The 23449-nt window shown below is 37.0% G+C and overlaps 3 protein-coding genes across 3 annotated transcripts; 1 reads left to right on the top strand and 2 right to left on the bottom strand.

Moving 5' to 3' along the window:
* Window positions 1-99: 99 nt before the first annotated feature.
* Window positions 100-3407, bottom strand: HDA6 (histone deacetylase 6). The gene is made up of 6 exons (XM_021946043.2): window positions 2746-3407; window positions 1831-2271; window positions 1549-1691; window positions 997-1087; window positions 758-894; window positions 100-585 (listed from the first exon to the last, which is right to left on the bottom strand). The coding sequence occupies exons 1-6, from the start codon at window positions 3280-3282 to the stop codon at window positions 531-533; spliced, it is 1404 nt and encodes a 467-aa protein (XP_021801735.1). The 5' UTR covers window positions 3283-3407; the 3' UTR covers window positions 100-530.
* Window positions 3408-13553: 10146 nt separating this feature from the next.
* Window positions 13554-15638, top strand: LOC110745887 (uncharacterized). The gene is made up of 3 exons (XM_021946042.2): window positions 13554-14076; window positions 14182-14311; window positions 14448-15638. The coding sequence occupies exons 1-3, from the start codon at window positions 13944-13946 to the stop codon at window positions 15328-15330; spliced, it is 1146 nt and encodes a 381-aa protein (XP_021801734.2). The 5' UTR covers window positions 13554-13943; the 3' UTR covers window positions 15331-15638.
* Window positions 15639-19704: 4066 nt separating this feature from the next.
* Window positions 19705-21983, bottom strand: LOC110745886 (uncharacterized). The gene has a single exon (XM_021946041.2). It carries the CDS (start codon window positions 21762-21764, stop codon window positions 19929-19931), a length of 1836 nt encoding a protein of 611 aa, XP_021801733.1. The 5' UTR covers window positions 21765-21983; the 3' UTR covers window positions 19705-19928.
* Window positions 21984-23449: the final 1466 nt, after the last annotated feature.

Genomic DNA, 23449 nt, shown 5'->3' with positions numbered 1-23449 from the left:
AGAACTGGATTGTGATAGGATTTACTTTTCTACTGTGCCGTTCAGCTTCACGGGTCACCTGGCAATGCTTCACGCAATGTAGATAGAATACCCTCCAAATTACAGAAAATTTTCCTTTTTTTCTTTTCTTCTTTTGAGAATAAGAGAATTTTCAAACGAACAAAATAACATATAATTGGTACATTCTGCATTCTGAGAGGCTACATAAACAATAAACTAGAAACACAGTAATCCTTTAGAACTAATCTTAGAAGCTTTCTATGCACAGTGTATTGATATTCGCCTGCTTTCAATGTAAGTTCGGTTTTACAAAGGGTGATTCTAAAACAAATGGCTTCCAATTAGCAAGGGCATCACCGACTTGACAATTAGGATGGTGCCTAGTAGCCTGCTCTAATTCCTCGCTAATTAATAGGATGCCTTTTCTAGAAATTATGCGGCTTGAACAAAGCTCTCTCTGCTTCAGTAAACATCTCATAGACAGGTGATACAGGGACATTACGACCAGAAGCTACAAAATTCCATCTGTGTCAGCAGCACGGAGGATGATTTGGTTTCTCGTCTTCCATCCCATCTGCATCATCCCTATATTAACAACCACAACTCTGAACATTAGAAGAGGGACAATAACTAAAATGCTCATTATCCAACAATTGAATCGCATTTTTATCAAGAGAAATATCCTTAATACACTTTGGATACAAGTCTCATTGATATATGATTATTTTACTATGATATAAAATATAAAAAGCCTTACCGCATCTCAGTTTTAACTGCATGCTGACTAACAGGGTTGGAGAATTTAGTCCAATGCTTGTCTTCTTCAGGATCAGAATCATAATCCGCGCCATCCCAAATGCGAGGCTTTGGCCTTTCTTCCATGTTCTCTTCCGCCTGCATCCATTGAAGCAAACAGTAAAGTTATAAGAATCAAGGAAAATGCTGAAACCATAAAACCCTGGAAAATCATCGAATCAATTCGTCACTAACACGAACCTCCTCTGGAACTTGTGTTGTTGGTGGTGTTGTCTGGAAAGGAACGCTGGGTGTATGAGGTATTCTAGAAAGTTGGTCTAGTAGTGTATTCCTGGGAAAGTAAACAAAAATCAAAACATGTATGAAGAGAGAGAGAGAGAGAGTGTGTGTGTGTGTTTACTGCAAATTAAACAAAACAGTCCAGCATTCTAACAAATGTTTCCTAGCTAGAGATTTTACTGCACCATGCAAAAAGTTCCAAAGATAAGCTTGACAATGTTCCATTATATTTGCAAAGATAAGCAAATTAAAGATGAGCTATTTCCTCTTTACATCATGATATGAGTTCTCTTAAGTTCAGAACCACTTCCTTTTACCAAAATTATACTAAAGCAATGCATATGGTTAGTAGATTTTTAAGTATTTTTCATAGTTCTAATCAATAGTTCAAGAATGCTTGGGGTAAGGTATAATAAATTTCACCTTATTGGTGTCAGTAATAATCACCAATTAAAAATTCAACTTAAAAGTAAACTGAATGATAATACAATCCACTAGCAGCAACTAACACACCTTATTGCCTCCATCTCTTTAGGTGAGTTTAGGTTCTCCATGTTGGATGGGGGAATATGAAGAGTATAATCTGGACCAAAATACTCATAGTATTCATTGTAAGGCAACTTATTATCAGGTTCCACCCCAACTGCCACTGCTGTCTGTGCAAAGTAATAGATGCAATAACAAGGACGTTACATTGCATAAGAGTTGTTGAAAAAAAGTTCAAAGAAATAGGAGACACAAGTAAAAGATGTTAATGTGATTGCCAAAAATGGGGAGAGAAGGCGAGAACGAAACCTCATAACACCAGCAACGGGCAACATTCCGGATCGTATAACCTCCCCCGCCCAAGACCATCAGAGGAACATTAAAAGATCTAAGGAAGCGAAGACAATCTGCATGGCCTTTGACAGACAAGTTGAAACACCCCAACCTATCACCAGACAACGAATCTGCACCACACTGTAGAACAACTGCATCAGGCTGATACATCTCCATGACTTTTTGGAGGATGGGCCGAAACAGACCACGAAAACTCTCGTCATCCATTCCATCGTTTAGCGGGACATTCAGCGCATAATTCTTCCCAGTCCCTGCCCCAACATCCTTAATGTGCCCAGTCCCAGGAAAGAAATCCCCAAATTTATGGAAGGACACAGTCATGACCCTGTCAGTGGTGTAAAATGCCTCCTCAACTCCATCTCCATGGTGCACATCAATATCTACATAAAGCACACGCTGCCCAGCGACAATGACCAGATTACATATGCAAATTATCAAACAATGAAAAGGTAATGATGGCATACAACAAATGAGCAGAACAAAGATTTGACACTTAAACCGCATGTATAATCAGAAAAATAAAAATGGATACTTTCACAGATAAATATCACCCTTAAATTTTTATCAGATTCAACTTTCCTAACCCCCAAACTACTTGTTACCAGTTAAGTGCAAGCAAGAATACAGCAAAACAAATATATCTCAGTAACTAAAAATCACTAAATATAACGTAGAGCACAAAACATATATAGCTCAGTTACTAAAAATAGCTCTAGTGTAAGTTAACAATGCCTCACAGAAACACCAATATCCTCAATGAGTAGCTAAGCTCGTTGAAATTAGAACCCAAAAAATCACAATTTCAATTTATAATAAAATAATTTAATAATTTAATAATCAAAAACAAACAAAAGTGTGGTTTATTATTACCTTGTGAACCTTGAGCAGCTCAAGAATGCCGAGGACGATATCATTGACATAACAGAAGCCGGAGGCCTCGGACTTCTTGGCGTGGTGGAGGCCGCCGGCCCAGTTGAGGGCGATATCGGCGTCCTGGCGGTTGAGCTTGACAGCAGCGCCGATGGAGCCGCCGGCGGAGGCCTGGCAGAAGCCGAAGAGGCCGTCGAAGACGGGGCAGTCCTCGCCGACGTTGAAGCGCTTGAGGTGGCGGGAGTAGGAGGACTCGGCGAGAGTCTCGGGGCTGACGGAGGCGAGGAAGTCGACATAGTCGTCGGAGTGAAAGCGGCGGATGTCGTTGGGGCCGGCGGGGAAGGGGCGGTTGATCTCCATCCGACGATGGAGGCCGTAGTGGACGATTAGGTTGTGGGCCATGCGGATGCGGTGGGGCTTCATCGGGTGGCCTTGGCCGTAGTAGTAGTCGCCGACGGTGGGCTCGTAGAAGTATGTCACTCGCCGCTTCTTCGCGTCTGGTCCTGACGGCAGTGACGCCCCGCCTTCCGACTCCATCTGATTCTCTCTCTCTCTCTCTGTCTTTCGCTCTCTCTCTCTCTCTCTCTCTCAGTCTTTCGCTCTTTCTATTTTTTTTGCTGTGAAAGTAAAATGGTTGCTGGGGGGGTGACCAGCTACGAAAGACGGGTCGTTTTATTCACAATAGAAAGCAAAGAAGAAGAATAATAAATAAAAAATTCGGGTAGCGAAGAGCCCAGCGAGGCCTGCAACCCAACTAACTCTGGGACCTGTCGTTTTGGTCGGCTTGCATTGGCAAAGCCTCTTACGTGGCTGGTTTTGGGCCAATATTGATACAACTCAAACCCATGAATTGTTTTTTGGGGTCGAAACTCAAACCCAAGAAATAAATAAGCAAAATGCAAATCTTATTGAAGCCCATAAATAAATTGCTATATGCTCATGCTATACAATGATGAATTTACTTTTTAAAAAAATATATAATCAATTATTTTCTTTTGAAAGAAAGTAACTGGAAGTATTGATTACCCCAAGGTTATCCATAATACAATTCATTAACCACTACGGGCCTTCTTCTAACCAATAATTAGGATCTTGTTCGTATAAAGCAAAGCAGACAAAAGCATGAGTCTGATGAATTAACATATTTGCATAATATTTTTGTAATAAGAAGTAAAATGTTTTCTCATTATAAATGTAATTTTATATAGTTATAAGGAGTTTTTAAAAGTTAAAATATTAATAAAACGAGGAGTGCCATTTTCTTGTATTTGTAAATAATTTGCAAGTGAATCAAAACCCCGAAAAGGAAAAAGATTTGATATGTCTTCCACTTGTGTGTGTTCGATTACATGACACGAATGATAAGGCAAATGTGGATCCTATGTAATAAGGGATGAATGAATGATCTTATATATAAGACGCCAAATTATGTCACATAAGAGTTGAAGTAAACCAAATGAAAGCCAACCCTATCGTGTTTTTGTACTAACAAAAATTAAAGTTTGATATTGAGATAGTTGAGGTACATCTATCCCCGAATTCTTTTAATCAATAGAAGAGCCGAGATTCGAATTTGAAACAACTGCCGACATTGAAAACAAGACAATCACCTCATGCGTAAAGGGGTTTTTGGCAAGCAATCAGTCATCTAATAAGAACGTAATTGATCTCAATGAGAGAAACTTCTATGCAAACAAAGCATTGTTAAAAGCATTGTCCTCGTCCATTGACCTTAAAATTAATTATAGATCACACTTTATATATGATTCTAAGTTCTAAACCATGAAAACTTAGTCCTATTTCGAATTATTATTATTACAGCTATAGCTAAAAAAAGATTTTTAGTTAGAGGGCAGAAGCATGTGGACACACAGACTAAAGGTGTTAATTAGAATATTTATTGGTGTCAAATCAAAAAATTTGGTTATCAATTGGGGACACGAAATTTTAATCAGAGGGTTATCTCCTCAGCTTGGTGATTAGACATGGATGGCTTTTCTTCTCAAGGCACCCTAATTACAACTTTTGACTTGATTTCTAGTGGATTGGGTGCATGGGTGGGACTGGCTCAAGCGGGACCAAGGAATCTTAAAACTAAACCCCTCATTAATAGAGGAGTTGAAACCACATTATTAACCCCAAATTGAAGTTAACTAGGGCAATTATTATTTATAAACCACTAAAACAACCTCGCTGGCACAAGAGGAAAGGACCATCATATCACTAAACTACCTCAATTATCTTTTTCTTTATTTTTTTTAAAAACAAAAACAAAAATCTCCCATTTTAACCCCAATTCTTCATGATCATGTTCATGAGTGTCGAAACTTCACAATCAGCCATCTATAAAGATGTGGAGATTCCTCACCAATCTTTTGTAAGGGGTGTGTTTTTGAGAGCTAGTGTTCTATAAAGAATTACATAGAGAAACAAGAATCATTAAAAATGCAAGTGCTTCATGCATACTTTAAAAAAAGCAAAATTAAGAAAATACATAAAAAGTGTGGCATGAAAGATTGATGCACTCGAAGGAGAGAGGAGTGATTCCTTGACGACAAGAAAATATTGTATAAATATTTTCTATGGGGACAAGAAAAAGTATGAGAGCCAGGCAAAGAACCTAATCATTTGGGGGAAGGATGAAGGGAAAGAAATGGGTTTCCATGGCTTTACTTTCACTATCATTTTGTGATCATCATCTCTTGAAAAGGAAGCTTTCTTGTTGGTCGATGAAGACTGTTTGAAAAGGACTCTACCTTTATAGCAAAATACAAGTAGTTTCCATGAAGCAGCTGATGATATGAGAGTGCTACAATTGCAATATTATTTCATATTATCTATTTTATACAATTATTATCTCATCTGGATATCCGCACGTTATTAATGTGCGAATATTATTGTAAATAAGAAGGAAAGCAATGAGGGGTAGTAAAAAATATATGACATTCTCATAATAAAAACGTGAATTTCTGCTATTTTATATAATTATCTATTTGTACCCCATTGCCAATGAGCCTTGTGGTCCTTATTTTGGTTGGGCTACTACCTATAACTAAGTGTACCCATCATCACGGGTTCATGGTTAATGCAAATGAAGTCCGCATCACAGATGTATATATACATAAACCATATAGACACGTGTGATACGCACAGTGCATAATGAATTAAGTATTCTAATAAATATGATTAATGCTCTAATTTATTGAAGACTTGAAGTGTTTTATTTTGGTAGTTAGATAGATGATGTCCAATTCAATTATTTTGAAGTGTATTAATGCTCTAATTCATCCAATTCAATTATTCAATTTTCTAATAATTTATTTAATTGATGAATCAACCCAATATATATAGAAAATAGGAATGAAACCTAAAGTATAAGGTAAGGCCAAAGTGATAGAGTAGTTAAATACACTAGAAAGAAGATCATGAGATAGAGATTGTAATAGTTGATGATTTGATGTGATTTCTTCATTTTATAGAGATGACATGTCGTCATTATTATAAGTATATATTTAATTTCAGGGCCCTATTTTTGACAATATAATTTCATTTCCAATGTAATATATAACGTGAAAGCATCATATAGTTGGTGTTACACGTGTACATGAGTTGGATTAGTCGGGCAGGGCAATGCTCTTTACACTCAAATTTAATTACATTAAAGTAGTTTAGACGATTATATCATAAATAAATAAAAATTGTTTAAAAAAATCATATGGATTGTATTTATTCATCCTAGCAAATTACGCTGTATATTATTAAGCTAGTTGTTCTTATATCAATATTAATTTGGCATATGAATAGAATATGTTGTCTTTAAAAAATGGGAGCATTTTTGCTCACCGCTTTAACCCAATGTGTATCTTCATCACCATTCTCAACATTTGACAGGTGTCTATTGACATAACCATGGTTCCATAAATACAAAGTAAAGAGTTAATTATGATTATGTCAATGAACACGTGTCAAGTGTTGGAATAATAGTAAAAGTACACCTTGAATTAAAATGGTGAGTAAAGATATTCCCTTAAAAAAACTATGTTCTACATCAAATGATTTTTATTTTCATTTCATCCTATTCAGAAATCATGGATGCACTTTTTCACCTCGATCATTGTCACCTATAAACTTTTATAGGCAAAAAAGCAGTCAACTAATTGAAGTTAATATACCATATACAACATTTATTTTCCTCGGCATTACTTACATTATTCTTAAGATCTGCTCACTTTAACTGTAATCGTTTGGGCAGCAACTAACTTATTACTTTATGATTGCATGACCATACATCCTCTCGGGCAGTAAATTAATGAAACAAAATGAAAACAAGACCACCACCCAAATTCTCTCAAAAAGAGCCATAGCGTCATACCGGTTAAATCCATAATGCCGTATTAGCTGAAATTTTTCCTTAGATTTTTCTCAGAAAGCGTATTGCTTGTGAAGGATATTAAATTCCCATATATTCTCTTATAATTTGATGTGATTTCTTCGTTTTTATAGAGATAACATGTTGTCATTATTATAAATATATATTTAATTTCTAGGCCCTAATTTTGACAATAAAAAATTCATTTCCAATCTAATAAATAATGTGAAAGAATCGGATTACGTGTTGAAAAACTCCAATAGCTACAGACCATTTTATGGTTAACCATAATTGATGCTTAACCAGAATTTTCCTCTCTTTCATAATTTCCTTCCAATTTTGAGCCACTTAATTTTAATTAATATTTCCCACCATAAATGATCTATATCTTGTCATACATCAACATAAGTTAGATCAGTTGGGTAAGACAATGCTCTTTAAACTCAAATTCGATTACATTGTTATATAAAGAAATTCTTTTAAAATCATATGGATTGTATTTATTCATCCTAGCAAATTACACTGTTTATTATAATTGTTGTTGTTATTAAGCTAACTATTCTTATCAATATAAAAAATAGATATTTATAAAAATACCCAATCCTAGACATGTATTTATAAAAATACCCAAGCACTATTTAAACATAGAAACATACCCAAAAGGGGTTTTGGGTATGTGTGTAATGATGGGTTTTGAGTATGTTTATAAGTGGGTTTTGAGTGTGTGTAATGATGAGTTTTGGGTATGTTTATAAAGTGTTTTGGGTGTTGGGTATTTTTATAATTTCAGCCCCCATTTTGGGTATTTAGTGAAACTCCCTATAAAAAAGCTATGTTCTACATGATTTTCATTCCATCATATTCAGTGTTGAGAATGTTTATCCCATATTGAAAAGTTAAGGGACCTAGCCTGAGTTTATATGGAGTTTGGCTACTCCCATTATTGCCAATTGATTTTGGGGTGAAACCTCAACTTTTTTCATGATATCAGAGCAAGGCTTCACCTGTTGAGCCCAACAGCCACACATTCTCCCACGTCACCCAATACATGTTGTCCACGTATTAGGCTTGAAAGTTCGCCATTATTATCTCCTATAAACTTTTTTAGGCAAAAATGTTGTTAGCTAGTATTTAAGTCAAGATTCTTTTGGTCCCGTTTGGTTCATGGGAAAGGAAACTTGGGGGTGGGAAATCAATTGCTTTTCCATGTTTGGTAAGTCAAGCATGGGAAATCGTTGCCTTGCACATGGGAAAATAGTGAGGAAAGTGAAGCTATCCTCCCTCCTTGAGTTTTACTTTCCCTTATCATGGGAAAGTAAGACTAGCATTAAATGCACCTTTTTATGACTAATTTGTCCTTACTAATAATTTATAATTATAGTTTTATCCAACAACTATTGGTATTCCTTTTTTATTTTTTAATTCATAACATATTTTTAATATGGGTAAAATTGGGGAACTAAACAAAATTAGTTTTCCATTCCTACTCAAAACAAACATGTGAAAGGAAATAAAGTAATATTTCCGGGTTACTTTCCCGGCATTACCAAACATGGAAAATGAATCACTATTTCCTATCCATTGGGAAATGACATGAGAAATGATTTCCCATCAAATCAATTCCGTAAACCAAACGGGGCCTTAAGGTAATATACCGTATACAACATTTTCTTTTCCTCGGCATTACTTACACAATTGTTAACCTCTGCTTACCTTAAGTGTAATTTCTTGAAAATAACATAATAATTTATGATTGCATGATCATATATGAAAATAATTCATTCTGTCTTAAGCATATAATAGAAATACCATACTCTCCCACATCCCGACTTAATAATTAGCTCAAATTTAAACGTCGTTTCTAGTCCACAGTATGGGGAAGAGAGAGAGAGAATAAGTTGCTTGTTTCGGATAGTACACATTATTTCTATCTTTCTCTCCGCGTGATAGTACGGAGAGTGAACCCATGATAGAGAAGTTTTTCTCCCAGAGAGAGAGAGAGAGAGAGAGAGAGAGGACGTGAAGTGGACCGGGAATATGAGGTGGAAGATCATGATGACGTAGCCACACGAGGAGCTGCCGACTTTTGTATAAGGTCAAGATGGTACAGTCTCTCCTCCTCTTCCAAATTCCAATACCGGCCAGCCGCCAAGAGAGAGAGAGAGAGCGCCACAAACCGCAAGAGATAGATATCATGTCGGTCGGAAGTATCAACATGACGAGGACTTGTGTGAATGACTATTTACACGCTTACATTATCTATGGCGTCCAACTGTCCATGAGAACATGACCATATATATATATATATGGCCAATTTATATAATTTATAAAAGTCGCTTGTATGTAGCACTACGTATTCACAAGTCCCTTTCTTCTCCTCTGAGTCTGACCAATGTATATAATTTCTAAGTCTTGTCATACATATGATTCCACAATCTATTATTGCCATGGCGGTGTTTGTTTCTTTCTTCTCATAACAATCGACATAATATCATCACTAATTACCTATTTATTTATTTTCTTATAACTCGTAAAGGATAAAACGTATGAGGTAAATTCAAGTATTTACTATCTCTCGAGGTGTTCATATAATTTCTTGGTTTTTAACATCTGAGTTTACATCTCATCTACTAATCTCGATCATCTCAAGCATAATAACATGGTTAGGCCATTACTCTGATGAATTCGACTGATTTTGACAAGTTAAGAGGGCCCTTCTCACAAAATGATTATCGCCGGCCCACCCCCATAATATCTTATTAATGTTGGTTTATTAGTTAGTTTGATGGATCAGCTTATAAGCTACACCATGTGCTTTGGATCACTAACTAATCTTTTGTCCCCTCTCTCTCGGGACTGATACTGGCCAGATTAAGTGATGAATTGGAACAACTTCAATTTAATTAAAATATTCCTTATCTATTTTATTTTATTTATTTTAAAAAAACACATTTAGTTAATAGCTAAGCTAATACTCTGATCAAAGTTACTAGATAATGAACCTGATTATATATGGGGAACAAGAGATGAATCTGACCCATCAAGAGGTTTTTCAAACAAGCTATCTATCGTTGTCCTCTTTAAAAATCTATCTGGGGCCCAAAACCTAGTGAGAAAGGGTTCATATATGGTATGGTATTTTCTAAATAGATTTTAAAGGAATGGCCTAATTAGAAAGTACTTGTCAATTAATATAGTGTTCCAATTTCCTCTTTTTGACTCTTCCATCGAACTTATGTGTTACTTTAATTAAACCACTAATTCGGTGCCTAGCCATTATTGTCTTGAAATGAAGGGCTCGTTTGAGGAGAAGCACTGAAAGTGATTTTAAGTGATTTTGGGGAGAAGCATCATAAAATCATTTAAAACAACTGAAAGTGATTATATGGAGAAGTACTTCTCCATAGAAGTTATTATTGATTTATCCAAAATTACTCCCAAACGAACTCTAAATATAGAATCAAAATCAAAACTTTTGCCGCCCCATAAAAGCAAAATTCCAATCAGTCTTGCACTCAAAATACAAGCATAATAGACCACTTTTTTCTTACACCTATATAAGAGTAATTTTCTTTCTTCCTTTCTTTTTTTTTTTTTAAAAAAAAAAATTAAAAATTAAACTCTTCCTTTTTTTTTGTGTGTGTGTGCATAATTAGGTACACATTTTTGATATAATAATTGCAGGATTCATGTTTGCTGTATGGTCATAATGATTCATCGACAGTGGAGAAAAAATAAAATAAAAAAGAATTGCATAACATTACAATATATATTTGTGTCTATGCATGCACCATAGGTGATAGGGCGACAACTTTTTCACCATGGATTTCGTTTTTCCAGATTTAGATTTTCCAAATGAATAGGATTGAAAAGAAAAGGGAAACTAAGGAGAAGTCAAACCCAAAAGCTACATTCACATCATTGGTGTCTCAAAAGCTATTTCACACGCGGGTTGCTACTAATTAATTAAATCATCTAAACTTGACTTAATCATGTATTTGTTTATGTTTAGTCTTTAAATAATTTAGTCAATAATCATGCACTCTTTTTTATAATCAGAAAGTTTAATTAATTAGTGTTTAACAATTAACCAAACCAATTATATGCTAACGTGATCGGCTAATTTATTTAGCGACGATACGATGTTTGCTTTCAAATCCCAACAAATTATTTTTCACGTGTGACCCATGCATAATTTTTCACTACTCTAACAAGCAATTTGCTCTTATTTTAAATCACATTATGCTCTTAATCTTGATTTGTTTAGGAGATTAAGAATAAGCATCCCGGATTGGAATTCAACGCAGTGTCGTACTGTAGAATGATGAGAGAGACCGACAAAACGACAAAGGATGGTAGGGCAATTAAGTGTACATATTGGTCGTATTTGGGCCTGTCGAGCTGGCTGCGTATTTTCCAAGACTTATATGGCATTTATATTATCATACGTGTAACTGTCGGTCATAGAAACGTCTTTCAGAGCCTCCAATCATTGATGGCTTCATCCCAGTTGGAGATTTAATACGGTGTGGTCACTCGGACGCTAATTGATTATGTGTTAATACATGGCTGCCATGTGGAGGATCGGGCCCCACCATTAGTTGATCATAAGCTTTCATTATGTTAATCCATGTTTTAGATCTTTGATTGTTCATTTTTTTTAAATATATTTTATTTTATTTTAAGCTAAGTTGGTACTAGGGTGGGGGCATTCTCTTCTTTCCAATTCATGAAAGCAAGGGGTGTTTATTTCTTGGGGGTTTCCCTTTTTGTTTGATTTTATTTACAAAAACATTGGTTATGCAAATTGATAAATACTTTTTTTATCCCCCACAAAAGCAAAATTATTAAAGCTTAGGAGGCAAGGAACTAAGAAACTAAGAAATAAAATAAAATAAAATGCGTTAACCTCTTACAAAAAGGAAAATACTTCCTTCATTCCCTTATAAGTAGGAACTCCTCCATTCATGCTAATAACAGTATGACATATGTATAGAAGTTTTTCTTTTCGTGTTTTTTATGAAATTATTTTTGCATATGTGTCAAACCGTGATTTGCATAAATGAGGAGTATCTTCTTCTAGGGTAGCTTATACAACATCATTACAAAAATAACAGGATAGCTCAAGCAGTATCATTACAAAAATAACAGGATAGCTCAAGCAGTATCATTACAAAAATAATGGACGTACAAATATGAGCGATGCTCACACCTCACTATGTCAAAACTACATTGATTTTTAAGAACAAGATATATAGGGTAAATTAATCTCATCCAATTTAAGTATGTTAGTATATTAATACATATTAAATTAATAAATTAGTTTGTTAATGGCGGCAGGCCAAAAGGGAGGGGAAACTATAAAGAAGAAGAAGAAAGTGTAAAGGGGAAAAAGGGGAAAAAGGGGAGTTGTCTGTTCTTTTGTTTTTTCTTTTATGTTTTGTTATGTAGTTTCTCATGGAATCTTTGGGTTTTTATTTTATTTATTATTTATGGTGTGTAGGAAAATACATAGGTACCGTCAAGATTTTTCTAGCATGACTTTTGTAATAATTTTCTCTTTTTTGTATAGTCACATATACAAATGGAACCCACACTTGATGCTCTGCTACTGTCGGCTGATGGCTTTATATTTATCCTGTAAATATTTATACAAAGTAATATATATATATATATATATAATTTTTGAGTGTATAATGCTACATGTTGGTAGTTCGATAAGATTAATTATTTTGATTTATAATTTAATTCTTTTGTCCTCAAACGCAGTGTTCTGTGTACAGTAGCTGGCAAAGCATGGCTGAAATACTATTTTATACAAATTCATCAATATGTGTTATGTTCCAACTTGAGCAACAACTGAAAGAGCCAACGGGATGTAGTCTAGTCCAGTGGAAAAAGGGTCTTGATTTACATATCAGAGGTCTCAAGTTTAAACCCTCGTGACGTCTTAATTGTGTAGTTTAGACTATCGTTTGTATTTAAAGCAACAAGTGTAAGAAGAAAGTAAACTAATTTCGTTCCGTATATTTCTTTATAAAACTATACAAAATATTATTCTTTTGATTGAAATGGTTCAAAGTCACAACAAATACACAATAGTAGGTGAGGCTAATTAAGTGCAAATATTATGGATGGTTAATTATGGTGAACACATGCTCAATTAAATCAAAGCTCTCTATTTGTGCAAGCAACACAAAATTAAAATCAAGGGACACCCCTGCTTTTGGATTGATGAGGTTTTAAACATAAGCAGCTTTTCTTTTATGATAATTAATTTCCCAAGTCCCCTCAACCGATTAAATATTTTTATGAACCCTAAACATATACTGTATTTTTCACTAATAAGTTAAACTAAAGTACACGTTTATAGAGCTGTTCTCATTTATATCACCTTTTTTTTTTCTTCCCACAATTTCTAGAGATGGAGAGATATCTTAAAAACCAATCCAGTCCAATGCAAAAAGCAGCCAGCAGCACCAGATTTGCGTAAAACCCACTTGATTGCTTCAACTCTCTCTCTCTCTCTCTCTCTCCCTCTTTCCTTCTCTCTCTATCTCTCTCTATGACTTGAATTCTAAGTATGATTTATGCCAGTTTTCTTTAAATCATAACAAATTATTCTTAATATTTTCCACTCTTACAACATATGAAGAGATAGATAGAGAGAGAGAGAGAGAGAGAGAGAGAGAGAGAGAGTCATAGAAACAGACATAAATTCTCAACCCCCATGTCCGGATTTTTGCTGTGATCAGCAACAGCTACCTGCTAGCGGCTACTATATCATTTTCCATTTCTCATCAGCACACAGAAAAAGAAACGAAAAGAAATGGGACGCCATTCGTGTTGTTTGAAGCAGAAGTTAAGGAAAGGTCTGTGGTCACCAGAAGAAGATGAGAAGCTCTTCAATTACATCACTAGGTTTGGTGTTGGTTGCTGGAGTTCAGTCCCAAAGCTTGCTGGTACTTAATTGCATAACTTATTCAACTTTGCATTATTCAAATTTGGTGTTTGAAACATTTTATCAAATGTTTAATATTTTTGTTTCTGGTTTTGTTTGTCATCAGGTTTGCAGAGGTGTGGAAAGAGTTGCAGGTTGAGATGGATAAACTATTTGAGGCCTGATTTGAAGAGAGGGATGTTCTCACAACAAGAAGAGGATCTCATTATCAGTCTCCATGAAGTTCTTGGCAACAGGTAATTAATTTAAAACCAATTAACCAAAAGATTCTTTTGCAATAACAGGCTTGAACTTATCAACTCTGATATGAAAACAGAAATGGGCAATCCTTGTTTTGGCATTTGAATGTATCTGTTTTTGAAATTTCATCAGGTGGGCTCAAATTGCAGCACAATTACCAGGCAGAACAGACAATGAGATAAAGAACTTCTGGAATTCATGCTTGAAGAAGAAGCTAATGAAGCAAGGAATTGACCCAACTACCCACAAGCCACTAAGTGAAGAAGAAATGAAAGAGAAGAAGAGTATGGATTGTTCAGAATTAAAAGAGTGTTTGCCAATGCCAGAGCATGAACAAGGGCTTCTAACTATACCAGCCATGTCTTCCTCCCAAGGTCCAACATTTCTTGTCAATGATTCAAATTACTTTGATGGAGCTGGAGTTTTAACACAAGCCTCAAGAGCCTTTGATTCTCTCCCTTACTTTGAGTTCCAAACAGGTATTGAGCCATCTGGCTACAATTCAGATCTTGTTTCCAATCAATACCACCCTACCAATGTTAGACCCCATTTCAATCAACCCCACAATACTACTTATGAGACAAGCTCAAATTTTGGGTTCACTTCAATGCCAAGCTTAGCGAATTCGGACCACGGGAGCATGTCAGGGACAGATTTTTCTGATAATTCAGCTTCAAGACTGAGCTCATTTTTCATGAATGAGGTGAAGGAATGTTCAAGCAATAGCTCCAATGTGAGCAGCTATGCAGCAGGGTTCCATATGAACAACAGCAACAACAACAACAACGTAGTCGAAAATGCAGCTTTTTCATGGGACACAGATAACAAATTAGACTCCTTGTTTCAATTCCATGCCAATGGGATAAAATCAGAGGAGCTTATCAAACCCGATTCATGGCAACAAGGGCAGCAGCTTCTTCATGCTCAAAATTCTGTAGATTTCAATAGCTATCCGTTAACGTCGCTGTCAGAAGATCTAACAGGTGCAAATTTTGATGTCTTCCAGCATATCTGAGATTGTAAATTCAATTTTTAATTTTTAATTTTTTGGTTTCTTCTTGGGTTTTTAAACAAATACACATAGATGTTGATAGTAACAGGGGAATTCCTACTGATGCAAAAAAAAAAAAAAAAAGGTTTGGGATATTGGGGATTTTCTTTTTCCACTTTTTTTTTTTGACCAGGTGTAATAAATATTTTAGTTGATTTTACCAAGTTGTTAAACTGTAATTTGCAGCATATTCTGTATTCTGTTCTTTTCAGAAGAAAAAAAAAAGGTTGAAATAATATGATGGGTGTAATTAGTTGTTTTTGTGGTCCTAATCTTGCGGTGTTGGTAAACTAATTATCATTATAACATTGCTGTTTTCATGTCTGTCATTTTCCTGCTTAAGTGCTTTTGCAGAGGCCAAAGCTGCTCTGCACCAAACAGCTAGCAGCTACAAACTAATTCTTGATTTGCATTATTAACCCCATGACCAAACAAAACTCATTATTGATGTTTAATCTGTATTAACAAGTATGCATTGAACGTATACATACATACATATACATTAAATTATATGGAAATTCATAATTATGTGTATGTTTGTAAATTAATTACAATATAGTTAGGGCCCTGTGTGGGGTTGGGTTGAGATTGTGATATTTCTTGAACCGCTGGCAGAGTTTTGAGAAGATTATTCTGGGGCCTCTCTCTCTCTCTCTCTCATACATATATATATATATATATATATATGTGAGAGAGAGAGAGAGAGAGAGTACGTCAGAGATGCTGATTTTCTAGCAAATATATATGGCGGGCTCCAGACCCTTCATGTATTCAGTCGCATCCCTCCAAAAGGCTAATCTTGGCTGGCCTCTCTTGCATTATTGGAGAGACATCTAGAGAAAGAGAGTTAGGGGTCTTCCAAAGTAAACAAAAAAAACTCAAAATTGCTCGTAGCAATGCTATTCTCACACCCAGAGTTTGTCATTCCGCGCTCTCTTTCTTTGCGTGGTTTCGAATAATAGAGTATTGACGTTGAATTGCAGAACGACAAACTGCGAGTGCAATTAACATGTAGTGTCGGATGTACTAGTGGGAGGCTCTCACAAAGGGAACTATGTCACTTTAGGAAGATGCTAGTCAGCGCCGGCCATGGCTTCAAGGTCGTGCATATGCATGGAGCCCATGCATGGGCTAATTTTGACTTTGAAACATATATGCCTGCAGGTACATTATACTTTAAGGCAGTCGCCAAAACAATGTAGAGCTCAAGAGCCCTTCTCACATAATTATATGTAGTCTTTTTTCCTATCATTTTTGTGGGTACGAAAGATACCTTGACCCTAAAATTCTTATCCATACACCACACCGAATGACTAGTACTCAATCATATACCCTTTGGTGGGTCACTGAAAATGATCACCATATAGATTGAGTACAAATAGCTTAGTGATCGATTCACCAAATCGGAACTAAATTTAGTGTTTAATTACTTAAAATGCATGTTAATTAAGCTCATTTTCATTTCGCTTTATAGAGAGGTAAGATCGTTTTATAGGAAATGAAACCCACTTTGAGAGTACCTATTTATAGCATACCGTGTTCAAAGTCTTCACGCCAACAGACTCTGGACCTTCCCTTAATTCAAAACGTGGAAAAAAAGAAATAAAGATCACCCTCATACTCATTGGTGACAGTTAATAAATTTGATACAAACTAAACATCAGTTATCATAAAAAATTCATGGCTTTGAGTTGCTTGCTTCAGACTTCTGATTTCAACATCTGTGATTAATGAATTTTTACGTCTGTGATTAACTAATCAAAGCAAATGACTTAAGAGAAGAAGTCAATTAAATTAAATTACAATTAACCTCTGCCTGGTTTTTATTACAATTATATGTATCTGCATGCAAAAAACACAAAGCTCAAGTGAACCGACAAGAGGGGGGGTCAAAAGCAAATACATTTGAATGCATGAACCAAAAATTTAAAAAAAAAGATGGTCTTCCCAAGTAAAGATGAAAAGGGTTTATTTTGGTCAAACAAAACAAGGGTGTTGGAAAAGTTGGACTGGTCTTGGTAAGCCTTTTAGCTAATGAGCTCTTTGAGACAGAACAAAAATACAAAGCGGCACCGACAACGGAGCTTTTCTTTCAACAAGTTTTGTTTTTGAGTCAATATCACATGGAACATGTTAACATTCAGATGGTTTGATTTCTGCAGAGCAAAAACAAAAAAATAAAGGCAGAGAGCAAAGTGTGCACCAGCCATCTCTTTTGAGCTTCTACTACTTGATTGGCCTGTTTTGGCACAAATTATGGCGCCTAGCTAGCCACTTAAGATTTTGAAGGACCAATATTTGAATTTTGATGCACAAAATATTTTAAAAGTTTGAAAATGTAGTCTGCTGACCAAGCCAGTCTGGCCAGTTTTGCATACAGCAATACATTACTAATTGGACATTGATTGATCTTTAAAATGAAGTTACAAATTAACCCAGCAGACGTCATGTCCCTCCTTGCTTTCCTCCCTATTACGTCCCGTTTATGTATGTATGTAATACATATACTGCATAATTTGTAGTTTGGCTCTAAGTACTAATAATGACATTTAAACATTGACAGCAAACAGAGCTAAGAAACTTAGAGAAGATAATAAAGTGTTTTTGGTTGCTTAATTTGAAAGCTTCATGAATGATACATAGCTTGTGATCAAAGATAATTAAGCTGCAATTATTTATATATCTGACTGAGGCTGAGAAAGTGGTCTCATGTCTCTATTGGTTGCCTCTTTCGTGGTTTGAATCAAAGGAGCAACTGAGGTCATGCTTGATGATTGTTTGCTCTTGCATTAGAGGTTGGTTAGAATAGCTGTCCCTCTCAGTTAGAATTTGGGTTTTGTGGAATTGGCATGGCTTAGTTTAGACTTTAGACAAAGTCGGTAGGTACAAGTCTGGAACAGCTGCAACTAGAATTCATGTCCTTTTCGTTATTTTTAATTAAACTGCTGCCTGCTAGATAGCCATTGCTGGGGGAAGAGTTCTGAAACGATGCGTCGTTGAGATGCAGTTTTGAGCAATCTTATGGACATTATATGCTGTTATACTAATGTTGTTGATTAAAAACGACATGTCTTGTTTATAATGGTAGGCTAATGGCTTTGACACTCATTGTTTTACCTTCCTGCTCTCCTGCAAGTGTAGAAAGTTGAAAAAAATTCAGTTTGAAGCGTGCATGGCTTTTCTCATACCGCGGAACTGACATGTCGCTTGGTCAGGAAGTAACAGGAGACAATTGATCTAATCTTGTTCCGTTTCCTTTTATCAAGCCTTATGGATTATGGATCTTAGAAAGCAAGCCAATTGGCCAAAAAAAAAAAACAGTTCTATACACTCATGACGAAGTTCTAAGATCATTCACTCGATTCATGACATATTCGAGCATAGAAGAATTATGCAGATTCCTCACTGGGAGATATACAATCTACAAATAGAACATTGAAAAACGTTAAAAGTTGAGGAGCAGCACAATTTGTAAATGAAATATGCAGATTCTTGACAAGAGTATTGATGTTCTCTCCCATCCTTGAAAACCCAATATCCTCCACTCTTGTGACTTACAGAAACATCCTTTGATTCATTCAAGTTAAAGCTCCACATTGATATGTGTGTGGTTGTGTTTTCAGTTTGCAGCATCAAACCAATTGTAATCAACAGTCTGCTCTGCCTGCCTGAAAAAAGCCAGCTGCCGGCCTCAGATGGAAGACAATACTAGCATCGAAACTAACTGCAGACATGAAGTCCAGACATGAAGCCCAGACAATACCATCATCTCTTCCTATTCTTAAAGTTCCCTACTAGCCCTTGACAAAGGAGGCACCTTTAGTTATCTCAAACAAGTTGTCCCTTAGGCAGTTAAATCAGGTTCCTTCCAAGGATGATCAGAAAGAGGAGGTCCTATTGGATGAAAAATCCAATAATTGAAAATAACAAATCAAGGCAGAAAAATTTGACAAATACTCGTGAAAACTGAGATATGACGCAACAAAATGAAACAAAAAATTAGTGATTTCAGAGCAAGAAAATAGGACGGTCCTCACCCTAAGTGAAATCCAATGAAAGCAATACATTATACACCAATAACTAAAGCAAACATAGATGATGTCTGGAATATAGATTAACATAGCACAATGGTATAGGAAAATTGCACGGACAACAGAGCATAAAACATGTTGAACATAAACGAGGGCCTACCTATGTATATGACTTACTGAGAAGCTCCACATAAACGAGGGCCTACCTGAGTATATCAGATTATGTTACTGCAAGGGGATTTTCTATTGTGCTGAATGTTAGAGATATCAGAAATGAACATGCATTCAAAGGGCTAGAAGACAGGGAGAGACAAAAATTCACTGCTTTATTAAAACATGAAGATACCTTTAACATCCACTCATCTAGTCAAAGACAACAGCTGACACAGTGCAATGACGATCAATCTATATTACAAAACAACTATTTCCGACACCATTGAATTTTGGGTTTCATTAGTTGGCAAGGAACCAATTTGTTGTTCTCTATGTTACAAATACAGGATAAACTCACATGACTAAAACTACGGCAATCTAGGGTATGTAGGTTTGCCTGTGGGGATGAGCTCCAGCCTGATAAAGAGTGAGATTGTGCATGGATTTGGCAAACAAATCCCTCAAATCAGGATTCTGAGCTACAACTGAACGAGCTCCCCCCTCAAGTGTATTCAATGCTCGTGCTTGTTCAAGAGCCTTGCTATTGCCAACATGCAATGCTAGATAACATAGTAGTACTAAGCAGTTGACGTGACCCCGTTCGTTGATTCGATCAGTGGTCCGCAACAATCTCATCAAAGAAGGAACCCCATCAAACTCAATAATCGTCTTCGAATGCTCCACACAATTGAAATTGTCCGTACTCACAAACTTCCCTAATGCAATAGCAGCCTCAGTTGCCACATCCACATCCCCATTGCCAAGCCGGGCAACCAAGGGACCAACGATTCGGGTTTCCCTAGCAGGAAATGTTCTTGCCAATGATCCAATTGCCTTAATGGCAGGAATTTGCAATTCTTGACTACTCTCTTCTTGAATCACTCTCAAAAGCTGATCCAAAACCGCCTTTGCAGCCGGAGAGGTAGGCTTAAAGGCCGCTCTTCTAAGGTCGGGATTGGACTCAGCCACTGCGGCTATTTCCATCACAGTCATCAAGCAGTTCAGCTGCAACTCCCCTACTTCCGTCTCAATAATCTTTGCCAAACAAATCAACCCTTTAGTCTCAGTAACTTTTCTACTATTCAACAAGCACTCTTTACACAATTTCCACAAAGCCTCGGCACAACCAACCTTGAGCTCAAGCTTCACCTCAGGGGACTCAGCCTCTCTGTCCCTCTCTTTCCTATAATGCGCCCCTCTACTACTACCATCTGAGTGATAATGACTCGAAAATGACGACGAACGACTATTGGGATTTGAACCCTTTACAGCTAACTCTTTGTTAATCTGCACAAGATTATGAATGCTAGGCTTACCCGTTTGCACCTTCGGATCATCCAGAACCGTATCCATGGACAACAAAGACACCAAAGGCCTCGTCACATTCTCCCTACCAAACTCCTCCTGCGCAACCGGGTCAAGCCCCGCCATTTCCGACACCAATTTCACCACGGAAGCCTGAACCCGCATCGGCGAATCACCCAAAACCGAAACAACAACCGAAATTCCCATTAAATCGATGATAATCCGGACCCTTTCTAGATCAGTAGCGATATGAAACAGAGCATTGGCCGCCGCAACTTGGGCGTCAGGGGAAGACCCTTCTTTCAAAAGCTTTAGCAGCGGCGTCAGGCCACCTTCATCGACGATTATCTTCTTGTTTCGGTCGTTGTCCCGAGCCAGGGAAGCGAGCGAGTTAGCCGCGTCGACTCGGTCTCTGAGTTGACCCATTTGGATAGTAGCTATGTAAGACCAGACCCAGCTGAGAATTGGGTCGTTGCTGGCAATCGGAGGCAGGGAGAGGTTGGCGCCGTCGGACTCGAACACGGAGAGAAGCCACTTCATGTCTCCAATGGAAGATTCCAGAAGGTTCGAAACTTTCCTGAAATCCGCGGTGGTGGTTATGGAGAAGACTTGTCTGAGGACCCCACTGTGCTTGCATTTCCGGACCAGAGTCAAAGCCCGGTCGAGGTTCTTCGCCACGTCAGCGACAATTCGGCGGACGGGTCGCTCGTAGAGGGACTGAGTGGTGGCGGCGATTCGGACGGTGGATCGGAGCATCTGGGAGAGGCGGTCGACTTGCTTAGCGAGGTCGGCGCAGTCCAGCTTGGAGGACTCGGCCTCTTGGGCCGATTTGATGACCCGATCGGCGAGTAGGATGGGAAGCGAGAGCTCCTGGTGGAGGCTCTTTTCGTCATTTTCCGAGGCAGCCATGAAAGTGGAAGACTGACTTGTTTTTGCAGACGGAGGAGACACGACGACGACCAGAAGAAAAGCAGAAAATCTAGGATGACAAGAAACTGCAGTCTTTGCTGGGTCTCAGGATCTGTGCCGGCCACGCCCACGCGGCTACAATTTCAGAAAAAGAATAATCGACGAGACCCCATGCCGCCATGGATGCTTGCGAATGTGAATCTATTTTTGCCTTTTAAAATTGGGGTAAAATTTCCTCTTTCTTTAAAAAAAATTTAAAAAAAATCTTTTATTTTATTTATTATTTATGGGAGAATATAATATGTTGATGTGGATAAGGAATCGAAATTGAATGAAAGAAATAATAATTTTTGGGGTTTTTGATTATTTATTGGTCGTTTGTTTGATGACTCATATTTCCACATTTCTAGCCACAAAATGTAGTGTGGCATGTGATTGTGCAGCATTTCGGCTTAGTTTGGTATTGCTGTGCTTTTTAAAAAAACTGCTTCTGCTGTGCTGCGAGAATAAACAGCTGTGAAGTGAAGCAGCTAGGTGTTTGGTAATTCGTATTTGTAAAAGTGCTGTGAGTAAAAAAAGCAGTGTCATAGCGTTTGGTAAAGTTTTTTTTAGAAGTGCTGTGAGAGTGTATAATGACCAAAAAGGGCATAATACAAAAGTGTTATTTATTTATTTATTTATGTTTTAAAACACAAGGAAGTTCAATACACTTACAATTTTTTTTTAAAGAATCTTAATTATAATTTACACTTTTCCCACACAAAAACAAAAACAAATTATTAAAAATAATAAATAAAAAAAAATTAAAAACTCAAAACCAGCCGACACCTTTCTTTTTGCCTTTTTCTCATTTTTATTTGTTTCTTCCTCTTCACTTCCTTTCTTTATTCTTCTTCCCTTCCTGTTTTCTTTTCTTCCTCTTTTCCTCTTCCTTCCCAGGCCCCCCCCCCTCTCGCCCTTTTTTCCTTTCCTCTTCTCCTCCTTTCTCTTTTCTTCTTCCTTCCAAGACTTCTTCCCTTCCCATGTTTTTTTTTTAATTCTTCCTCTTTTCTTCTACCTTCCCAGGCCTCTTTTCTTCCTCTCTGGTTCTTTCTTCCCAGCCTCCCCCGCCACTCCATCGCCATCTATCTTCACTCTTTTTTTCCCCTTTCTTTCTTCCTCTTCCTCTTCTTCTTCTCTCCCTCCCCATCCGCCACTGCCAGGCCCCCTCCCCCCCCCCCCCCTTTTTTTTTTCCTCTGTTTCTTCCTTTCTTCTTCCTTTCCAGGCTCCATTCCCCTTTTTTTTCTTCTTTCTCCCTCCTCTGCTTTCTCTTTTCTTCTTCCTTCACGGGCCCCAATTTTTTTTTCCTCTGTTTCTTCCTTTCTTCTTCCTTTCCAGGCTCCATTCCCCTTTTTTTAGCTTTGAGGGATTGAGGAAGGGAAAAAGTTGCAGAGAGAGGATGAGGTGAGCAAGTTGCAGAGAGAAAACAAAACAACTACAAAAAATCCAAGAGGAACAACTACTGGGAGGCTCGAACCGGGATAACGAGGATAAAAGTCTGTAATTGTTTGAAACAAATAAGGGCAATATGGGTAATATGAAAATTTCATTAAACCTTCCGCATGCTTCTCCTCGCAGCAGTTTTCAGAAGCAGCTCCCCACCTGCTTCTGTTTTTCAGCTTTGAATGACAGCAACTTATTAAAT

Source organism: Prunus avium, chromosome 5 (genome assembly GCF_965620075.1).
Source record: "Prunus avium chromosome 5, drPruAviu1.hap1.1, whole genome shotgun sequence".
Lineage (NCBI taxonomy): Eukaryota > Viridiplantae > Streptophyta > Magnoliopsida > Rosales > Rosaceae > Prunus > Prunus avium.
The sequence above is the reverse complement of the archived record's forward strand: the minus strand, read 5'-3'. Positions and strand labels throughout refer to the sequence as shown.